At 41.9% G+C, this 12,500-nt stretch overlaps 1 protein-coding gene across 1 annotated transcript in view; it reads left to right on the top strand.

The window, feature by feature from the left end:
• kiaa0930 overlaps positions 1-12,031 on the top strand; it is a 13,987-nt gene extending 1,956 nt beyond the window's left edge. The window contains exons 2-3 of the mRNA XM_029426986.1: positions 9,419-9,567; positions 11,915-12,031. Of these exons, the coding sequence (XP_029282846.1) occupies positions 9,419-9,567; positions 11,915-12,031 (266 nt within the window). The remainder of the gene's footprint in view (positions 1-9,418; positions 9,568-11,914) is intronic.
• Positions 12,032-12,500: the final 469 nt, after the last annotated feature.

Below are 12,500 nucleotides of genomic sequence, written 5' to 3'. Positions count from 1 at the left end.
ACATCACAGAACATCACAAGTCCTAACATCACAGAACATCACAGAACATCACAGAACATCACAGAACATCACAAGTCCTAACATCACAGAACACCACAGAACATCACAGAACACCACAGAACACCACAGAACATCACAGAACACTACAGAACATCACAGAACACCACAGAACATCACAGAACACCACAGAACATCACAGAACACCACAGAACATCACAGAACACTACAGAACATCCCAGAACATCACAGAACACTACAGAACATCACAGAACATCACAGAATATCACAGAACATCACAGAATATCACAGAACACTACAGAACATCACAGAACACCACAGAATATCACAGAACACTACAGAACATCCCAGAACATCACAGAACATCACAGAACATCACAAGTCCTAACATCACAGAACATCACAGAACATCACAGAACATCACAAGTCCTAACATCACAGAACACCACAGAACACCACAGAACATCACAGAACATCACAGAACATCACAGAACACCACAGAACATCACAGAACATCACAGAACACCACAGAACACCACAGAACATCACAGAACACCACAGAACATCACAGAACACTACAGAACACCACAGAACATCACAGAACACCACAGAACATCACAGAACACCACAGAACACCACAGAACACCACAGAACATCACAGAACACTACAGAACACCACAGAACACTACAGAACATCACAGAACACTACAGAACATCACAGAACACCACAGAACACCACAGAACATCACAGAACATCACAGAACACTACAGAACACCACAGAACATCACAGAACATCACAGAACATCACAGAACACTACAGAACATCACAGAACACTACAGAACACCACAGAACACCACAGAACATCACAGAAACATCACAGAACACTACAGAACATCACAGAACACCACAGAACATCACAGAACATCACAGAACACTACAGAACATCACAGAACACCACAGAACATCACAGAACACCACAGAACACCACAGAACATCACAGAACACCACAGAACATCACAGAACACTACAGAACACCACAGAACATCACAGAACATCACAGAACATCACAGAACACCACAGAACATCACAGAACATCACAGAACACCACAGAACATCACAGAACACTACAGAACACCACAGAACACTACAGAACATCACAGAACACTACAGAACACCACAGAACATCACAGAACACCACAGAACACCACAGAACATCACAGAACATCACAGAACACCACAGAACATCACAGAACACCACAGAACATCACAGAACACTACAGAACATCACAGAACATCACAGAACACTACAGAACACCACAGAACACCACAGAACATCACAGAACACCACAGAACATCACAGAACACTACAGAACATCACAGAACACCACAGAACACTACAGAACATCCCAGAACATCACAGAACATCACAGAATATCACAGAACACTACAGAACACCACAGAATATCACAGAACATCACAGAACATCACAAGTCCTAACATCACAGAACATCACAAGTCCTAACATCACAGAACATCACAGAACATCACAGAACATCACAGAACATCACAAGTCCTAACATCACAGAACACCACAGAACATCACAGAACACCACAGAACACCACAGAACATCACAGAACACTACAGAACACCACAGAACATCACAGAACACCACAGAACACCACAGAACATCACAGAACATCACAGAACACCACAGAACACTACAGAACACCACAGAACACTACAGAACACCACAGAACATCACAGAACATCACAGAACATCACAGAACATCACAGAACACTACAGAACACCACAGAACATCACAGAACACTACAGAACACCACAGAACACCACAGAACATCACAGAACACTACAGAACACCACAGAACATCACAGAACACTACAGAACAACCACAGAACACCACAGAACACTACAGAACATCACAGAACATCACAGAACACCACAGAACATCACAGAACATCACAAGTCCTAACATCACAGAACATCACAGAACATCACAAGTCCTAACATCACAGAACACCACAGAACATCACAGAACACCACAGAACACCACAGAACATCACAGAACACTACAGAACATCACAGAACACCACAGAACATCACAGAACACCACAGAACATCACAGAACACCACAGAACATCACAGAACACTACAGAACATCCCAGAACATCACAGAACACTACAGAACATCACAGAACATCACAGAATATCACAGAACATCACAGAATATCACAGAACACTACAGAACATCACAGAACACCACAGAATATCACAGAACACTACAGAACATCCCAGAACATCACAGAACATCACAGAACATCACAAGTCCTAACATCACAGAACATCACAGAACATCACAGAACATCACAAGTCCTAACATCACAGAAACCACAGAACACCACAGACATCACAGAACATCACAGTAACATCACAGAACCACCACAGAACATCACAGAACATCACAGAACATCCACACAGAACACCACAGAACCATCACAGAACACCACAGAACATCACAGAACACTACAGAAACCACCACAGACATCACAGAACACCACAGAACATCACAGAACACCACAGAACACCACAGAACACCACAGAACATCACAGAACACTTACCAGAACACCACAGAACACTACAGAACATCACAGAACACTACAGAACATCACAGAACACCACAGAACACACAGAACATCACAGAACATCACAGAACACTACAGAACACCAAGAGAACATCCACAGAAACATCACAGAACATCCACAGAACATACAGAACATCACAGAACACTACAGAACACACAGAACACCACAGAATCACAGACCACCACAGAACACACAGAAAATACAGAACACCACAGAAATCACGAACACACAGAACACTCACAGAACATCACAGAACACCACAGAACATCACAGAACACCACAGAACACCACAGAACATCACAGAACACCACAGGAACAGCACACAGAACACCACAGAACATCACAGAACACTACAGAACACCACAGAACACCACAGAACACCACAGAACACCACAGAACATCACAGAACACCACAGAACATCACAGAACACTACAGAACACCACAGAACACTACAGAACATCACAGAACACTACAGAACACCACAGAACATCACAGAACACCACAGAACACCACAGAACATCACAGAACATCACAGAACACCACAGAACATCACAGAACACCACAGAACATCACAGAACACTACAGAACATCACAGAACATCACAGAACACTACAGAACACCACAGAACACCACAGAACACCACAGAACACCACAGAACATCACAGAACACCACAGAACATCACAGAACACTACAGAACATCACAGAACACCACAGAACATCACAGAACACTACAGAACATCCCAGAACATCACAGAACATCACAGAATATCACAGAACACTACAGAACACCACAGAATATCACAGAACATCACAGAACATCACAAGTCCTAACATCACAGAACATCACAAGTCCTAACATCACAGAACATCACAGAACATCACAGAACATCACAGAACATCACAAGTCCTAACATCACAGAACACCACAGAACATCACAGAACACCACAGAACACCACAGAACATCACAGAACACTACAGAACATCACAGAACACCACAGAACATCACAGAACACCACAGAACATCACAGAACACTACAGAACATCCCAGAACATCACAGAACACTACAGAACATCACAGAATATCACAGAACATCACAGAATATCACAGAACACTACAGAACATCACAGAACACCACAGAATATCACAGAACACTACAGAACATCCCAGAACATCACAGAATATCACAGAACATCACAGAATATCACAGAACACTACAGAACATCACAGAACATCACAGAATATCACAGAATATCACAGAATATCACAGAACATCACAGAATATCACAGAATATCACAGAACACCACAGAATATCACAGAACATCACAGAACATCCCAGAACATCACAGAATATCACAGAACATCACAGAATATCACAGAACACTACAGAACATCACAGAACATCACAGAATATCACAGAACATCACAGAATATCACAGAACACTACAGAACATCCCAGAACATCACAGAACATCACAGAACATCACAGAACACTACAGAACATCCCAGAACATCACAGAACATCACAGAACATCACAGAACACCACAGAATATCACAGAACACTACAGAACATCCCAGAACATCACAGAACATCACAGAACATCACAAGTCCTAACATCACAGAACATCACAGAACATCACAAGTCCTAACATCACAGAACACTACAGAACACCACAGAACACCACAGAACATCACAGAACATCACAGAACATCACAGAACACTACAGAACATCACAGAACACCACAGAACATCACAGAACACTACAGAACACTACAGAATATCACAGAACACTACAGAACATCACAGAACATCACAAGTCCTAACATCACAGAACACCACAGAACATCACAGAACATCACAGAACATCACAGAACACTACAGAACATCACAGAACACCACAGAACATCACAGAACACTACAGAATATCACAGAACACCACAGAATATCACAGAACACTACAGAACATCACAGAACACTACAGAACACCACAGAACATCACAGAACACCACAGAACACCACAGAACATCACAGAACATCACAGAACACCACAGAACATCACAGAACACCACAGAACATCACAGAACACTACAGAACATCACAGAACATCACAGAACACTACAGAACACCACAGAACACCACAGAACACCACAGAACACCACAGAACATCACAGAACACCACAGAACATCACAGAACACTACAGAACATCACAGAACACCACAGAACATCACAGAACACTACAGAACATCCCAGAACATCACAGAACATCACAGAATATCACAGAACACTACAGAACACCACAGAATATCACAGAACATCACAGAACATCACAAGTCCTAACATCACAGAACATCACAAGTCCTAACATCACAGAACATCACAGAACATCACAGAACATCACAGAACATCACAAGTCCTAACATCACAGAACACCACAGAACATCACAGAACACCACAGAACACCACAGAACATCACAGAACACTACAGAACATCACAGAACACCACAGAACATCACAGAACACCACAGAACATCACAGAACACTACAGAACATCCCAGAACATCACAGAACACTACAGAACATCACAGAATATCACAGAACATCACAGAATATCACAGAACACTACAGAACATCACAGAACACCACAGAATATCACAGAACACTACAGAACATCCCAGAACATCACAGAATATCACAGAACATCACAGAATATCACAGAACACTACAGAACATCACAGAACATCACAGAATATCACAGAATATCACAGAATATCACAGAACATCACAGAATATCACAGAATATCACAGAACACCACAGAATATCACAGAACATCACAGAACATCCCAGAACATCACAGAATATCACAGAACATCACAGAATATCACAGAACACTACAGAACATCACAGAACATCACAGAATATCACAGAACATCACAGAATATCACAGAACACTACAGAACATCCCAGAACATCACAGAACATCACAGAACATCACAGAACACTACAGAACATCCCAGAACATCACAGAACATCACAGAACATCACAGAACACCACAGAATATCACAGAACACTACAGAACATCCCAGAACATCACAGAACATCACAGAACATCACAAGTCCTAACATCACAGAACATCACAGAACATCACAAGTCCTAACATCACAGAACACTACAGAACACCACAGAACACCACAGAACATCACAGAACATCACAGAACATCACAGAACACTACAGAACATCACAGAACACCACAGAACATCACAGAACACTACAGAACACTACAGAATATCACAGAACACTACAGAACATCACAGAACATCACAAGTCCTAACATCACAGAACACCACAGAACATCACAGAACATCACAGAACATCACAGAACACTACAGAACATCACAGAACACCACAGAACATCACAGAACACTACAGAATATCACAGAACACCACAGAATATCACAGAACACTACAGAACATCACAGAACACCACAGAACATCACAGAACACTACAGAATATCACAGAACACTACAGAATATCACAGAACACTACAGAATATCACAGAACACTACAGAACATCACAGAACATCACAAGTCCTAACATCACAGAACATCACAGAACAAGTCCTAACATCACAGAACGCCACAGAACATCACAGAACATCACAGAACGCCACAGAACATCACAGAACATCACAGAACATCACAAGTCCTAACATCACAGAACATCACAGAACACCACAGAACATCACAGAACACTACAGAACACCACAGAACATCACAGAACATCACAGAACATCACAAGTCCTAACATCACAGAACATCACAGAACATCACAGAACACCACAGAACATCACAGAACATCACAGAACAGTGAACAGTTTGTAGTTCCCCTGAGACTTTCAGGAAGTGACTTATTGTATGGTCCGATCAAAATAATGTGAAGACGCGTAGATTTAAAACGTATTATTGTTCCACCAAGACAAACTATTGTATTTCTGAGCTCGTCCATCTGAGCACACATGACGACCAGCTGAAGTGATAGAAAGCTCTGCCCTTTAGTGTCCTGCAGCGTTATCTGCAGGACATCAGAGCCCACAGACCTGCAGGTTTGTGCTGATGGAGAAATCAATGGAGCTCTGTTTCAAAGACACATGACTTCATCACAGCACGCTGGTTACACTCGTCTGTGAACACGAGACAAAGAGACGTTCAGGGACTTGTGAGTGTCAGTTATTTACTAAGAAAAACACAATTCTATATTGTATTAAAATAATGTGCTGCAGAGCTCCGGTTGATTAGTAAGTGAGGGCTGTGCGTATATATATATTATTTTGAGATGTTGGGGAGGTCTGGCTTCTCTAAAATGTTCAAGAAGAATAAATGAAATGAACCTCTGAATATATTTAGTGTACCTCAGGAGCTCCGTTAGAAACGAGTTCAGACGAGCATCAGTGATTCAGTTTAATCATCTCCCAGTGAAACTATAAATACTCGACACGCAGCTTTAATGTAACCGAGGCTGAGATGCAAAGATGCAAAGATGCAAAGATCGATGGAAGCAGGTCGAGCTCTGCATGACGTGACCGCACAGTAAAAATAGCTGAGCGTGACTCACTCAGACAAATTATTACAAATCCTGCTTAATATTTGATGGCGTCTGCTGCAGTCTGGGACAAAGTTACACGCAGACATATACATTTAATATCTTAACAATGTACATGTTTAAATGCTCCAACGCTCTAGGGACAGGAAGAAGATCTGAGACGTTTTTAAATGTAATTTAAGTCCTTTATTTAGCACATATTTATTTGATCTTTAATTATTTATATTTGAAGATTTGTTGATTTATTTTTGGATTTTGTTCTCAAAACTCAATCCTGCATCTTTTATATTATTACAGGTCATCACACATACAGTTTATTGTCTCATAATTGTGATGCACATGAATGTTTGTTTAATAAAGAATATCTTTAATATAATAAAATGCTTAGTTATAACATGTAAACATTATACAATTTAAAATAGCTGTAAATATGTCATAGTATAAATATAATGTATAATCTGCAACAAATAACTAAATGCAGGGAAAGTAAAAAGAAAATGATGACAATGAATAATGGTCATAAAGTGTGTGTGTGTGTGTGTGTGTGTGTGTGTGTGTGTGTGTCTCCCTTCACTTCCTGTCATCTCTGTTAGATACATAAAAGGGATGAAGTCATCGGGAGATCTGTTCTCGTCTGCTTTAATGTTTTAATGGTTCTTCATGTGGTTAAACTCGCTCCACCATCATCCATCACTTCCTCATCACTTCCTCCATCACTTCCTCCATCACTTCCTCATCACTTCATCCATCACCTCATCCATCACTTCCTCCATCACTTCATCCATCACTTCCTCCATCACTTCCTCCATCACTTCCTCCATCACTTCCTCCATCACTTCATCCATCACTTCCTCCATCACTTCATCCATCACTTCCTCCATCACTTCCTCCATCACTTCATCCATCACTTCCTCCATCACTTCCTCCATCACTTCATCCATCACTTCCTCCATCACTTCATCCATCACTTCCTCCATCACTTCCTCCATCACTTCCATCACTTCCTCCATCACTTCGTCCATCACTTCCTCCATCACTTCATCCATCACTTCCTCCACCACTCCTCCATCACTTCATCCATCACTTCATCCATCACTTCCTCCATCACTTCATCCATCACTTCTCCATCACTTCATCCATCACTTCCTCCATCACTTCCTCCATCACTCATCCATCACTTCATCCATCACTTCATCCATCACTTCCTCCATCACTTCCTCCATCACTTCCTCCATCACTTCCTCCATCACTCCCCCCCCCTACTGCAGCTCAGTTTCTTGTGAATAACTTATCAGCTGTTGGTCTGACCAATAAAACCTTCACTTCCTGTGAACTCACTAAACTGGCAGGAAGTGTTTCTATGTTTAATTCTTGTTATGTTTCATGTGAGGCTGCGTGTGTAAAACACGATTATCTTCGTATTGTTTTTTATTTCATATAATATAAATAAAACAAGACAAAAGACTTAAACATCAAAGACCAGTATTTTTAAGTGAGGGAAGAATGAGAACAAATGTATAGTAAATAAATAAAAATATTATTTTATTCCCTTTTTTATTATTTTGTTTTCTCATCTATTTCTTCTTCTTTTACGTTTTATATTATTCCTATTATATAATTATTAATTTTCAAGTTAAAAAATTATTCATGTTTTATTTCAGGAAGTAATTATAGAATAATAATAATAATAATAGAATAACATTTTACAACTTAAATTATAAAGTGATTATTAAAATGACAATATTGTACAACTTGTATTCAATAAAGTAAGTGATTAATATAATAACAATAAAATAACAACGCACTTTTACAACCTAAAAAAATAAAATGGTTAGAAAATCAAAATATCAATAAACAATAAAAGTCTATAAACCTTTCTTAAAGTGATTAAAATATATCTAGTAACATTAAATCAACTCAAAGAATAAACAGATTTATATAAACAAACACTTTGAACAATAATCTTGTTGTGAAGTTTCACAACAATAAATTCAGAGCTTTTTAAAAGCATTTCAAAATAAAAGCTCTCATCACAGTGGGGGGGGGGACATGAAGAGAAGCTGCAGATTACAGCTGTTGTGTATATTCTGTATATTGACGTGTGTGTGTGTGTGTGTGTGTGTAGGTTGTTTTAAAGATGACCGCATCGTGTTTTGGACCTGGATGTTCTCCACGTACTTCATGGAGAAGTTTGCTCCTCTGAAGGACGACATGTTGTTCTACGTCCGCAGGAAGCTCGCCCTCGTCAGCGCCGACAACAGCGAAGGAAAAAAGGTGACGAGCACGAAGAAACCACCTAAACAAAACCAGATGTATAAATAGGGAAGTAAATTCTTTCTAGTCTTAGTTTTTTAGCTACAATGTAGAGAAATATGTGAACTAAACTAAATGTATAAAACTAAATATCCATCCATCCATCGTCTACATCTTATCCGGGATCGGGTCGCGGGGGCAGCAGCTCCAGTAAGGAACCCCTATCTTCCCTTCTCCGGGCCACATCCTCCAGCTCCGACTGGGGGATCCTGAGGCGTTCCCAGTGAGGAGATATCATCTCTCCACCGAGTCCTGGGTCTTCCCTGGGGTCTCCTCCCAGCTGGACGTGCCTGGAACACCTCCCTAGGGAGGCGCCCAGGTGGCTCCTTACTAGATGAACCACCTCAACTGGCTTCTTTCAACGTAAAGGAGCAGCGGCTCTACTCCGAGTCTCTCCTGATGGCTGAGCTTCTCACCCTATTTCTAAGGGAGACGCCACCCGTCTGAGAAAACCCATTTCGGCCGCTTGTACCCGTGATCTCGTTCTTTCGGTCATGACCCAGCCTTCATGACCATAGGTGAGGGTAGGAACGAAGATCGACCGGTATATTGAGAGCTTTGCCTTCTGGCTCAGCTCTCTTTTCGTCACAACGGTGCGGTAAAGTGACTGTAATACCGCCCCCGCTGCTCCGATTCTCCGGCCAATCTCTCGCTCCATTGTCCCCTCACTTGCGAACAAGACCCCGAGGTACTTGAACTCCTTCACTTGGGGTAATGGCTCATTCCCTACCCGGAGTAGGCAATCCACCGGTTTCCTGCTGAGAGCCATGGCCTCAGATCTTGAGGTGCTGATCCTCATCCCAACCGCTGCACACTCGGCTGCGAACCGATCCAGTGACTGTTGAAGGTCACAGACCGATGATGCCATAAGGACCACATCATCTGCAAAGAGCAGCGATGAGATCCTCAGGTCACCGAACTGCAACCCCTCTCCTCCACGACTACGCCTCGATATCCTGTCCATGAACATCATGAACAGGATTGGTGATAAAGCGCAGCCCTGGCGGAGGCCAACATTCATGGGAAACGAGTCCGACTTACTGCCGAGTATCCGGACACAACTCTTGCTTTGGGCGTACAGGGAATGGATGGCCCTCAGAAGTGACCCCCCTCACCCCATACTCCCGCAGCACCTCCCACAGTATCACCCGGGGGACCCGGTCATACGCCTTCTCCAGATCCACAAAACACATGTAGACTGGTTGGGCGTACTCCCAGGCCCCCTCCAGGATCCTTGCGAGAGTGAAGAGTTGGTCTGTTGTTCCACGACCAGGACGGAATCCGCATTGTTCCTCTTCAATCAGAGGTTCGACTACCGGCCGAACCCTCCTTTCAGCACCTTGGAGTAGACTTTAGTTTATATATGCTTTGATTCTATTTTTCTTTTTGTTGTTGTTTATATTCGTCCTGATGTAAAGAGGGTTGTTGTTTAAGACATTTAAAATGTATAAATAAAAATGATAATATTTATTATGTGTAATAGTAATAAAGCATATTTAAGATAAGTGAGGGATGAACCATAAATAAATAATCGTGAATGTAAAGTGTAGAAACATCGACATGCAGGAAACTGTGATGTAACGTTTACAAAACGCTCTGTTTCTTTTTTTAAACGACGTTAACCCACAAAAAACACATTTTGAAAGCAGCAGATTTCACTCTGATGGATAATAAATGAAAGAAGCAGAAGTAGAAAATATTTCTCTCCTACGAGGGAAATGTCTCTGGACGTGCACTCTGCCACGTGCACATTGTTGGTGTTTGTCTCGTTCATCCCTCAGTGCGTAAAGTAAAAGGATACATTGACAGAAAGATTCACACCAACATTACTGCAGGAAGTCGTGCGATGTTAGAAACAAGATAATGTTTAGATAAATTAGTGCATATATACATTTACACACATTTTTAATAGATTTCCAAACGTAAATAAGCTTTTGAATGGGAATGAGCGCCGGACGATAATGAATATTATATCAATATATGGTGATCTGAGCAGATGAAGGGGAACATTCACTTTGTTTGTTAGATTTGAACGTTGCAGGTTTCTGTTGGTGGACAGTGATGGCTGATGTGTGACGTTCTCTCAGTAGCTCCTCAGGAAACATGGAGCTCTGAACTTTCCGCTGCAGCTCGTCCTCCATGTTTCTCCTGTTGAAGTCAAACTGATGTGACAGGAAGTCCCCGGAGTCCTGGTTCCTCTGAACAACTCAACTGAGCCTGACCCGCTCACATTAACACACACTGTCAGATGTATAAGTGTGTGTGTGTGTGTGTGTGTGTGTGATGAAGTGTGTCGGCTGTGTTTCAGGTGGAGGTGGAGGTTTACAGGAGAGACTCCAAGAAGCTGCCGGGCCTCGGTGACCCCGACATCGACTGGGAGGAGAGCGTGTACCTGAACCTCATCCTGCAGAAGGTAAAGCTTTAAGTACTCTCATGTACTAATATAATCATTATATTATAATCATATAGAGGAGAAGCGAAGAGAGAGAAGCAAGAGAATGCAGGAGAGAGAAAGAGGAAAAGATAAGAGGAAGAAGGAGAGAGCGAAGCAGGAGAGGAGAAAGGAGGAGAGGAGAAGAGAGAGAGAGGAGAGAGAGAGAGCAGGAGAGATAGAGAGAGAGAGAGAGAGACAGAGAGAGAGAGAGAGAGAAGAGTAGAGAGAGGAGAGAGAGAGAGAGAGGGAGAAGAGAAGGAGAGGAGAAGAGAGAGAGAGAAGCAGGAAGTAGAAGCAGGAGAGGAGGAGGAGAAGCAGGAGGAGGAGAAGCATAGAGGATAGGCCGAAGAAGAGAGAGGACGCAGGGAAGGAGAGGAGAAGCGTGAGCGGAGAATCTAGGAGATGAGAATGAGTGGAGTGAGAAGAGAAGGAGTCGAGGATAATGATATAGAAGAGGAGA

The sequence above is a fragment of the Cottoperca gobio genome, unplaced genomic scaffold, assembly GCF_900634415.1.
Source record: "Cottoperca gobio unplaced genomic scaffold, fCotGob3.1 fCotGob3_277arrow_ctg1, whole genome shotgun sequence".
NCBI lineage: Eukaryota > Metazoa > Chordata > Actinopteri > Perciformes > Bovichtidae > Cottoperca > Cottoperca gobio.
The sequence above is the reverse complement of the archived record's forward strand: the minus strand, read 5'-3'. Positions and strand labels throughout refer to the sequence as shown.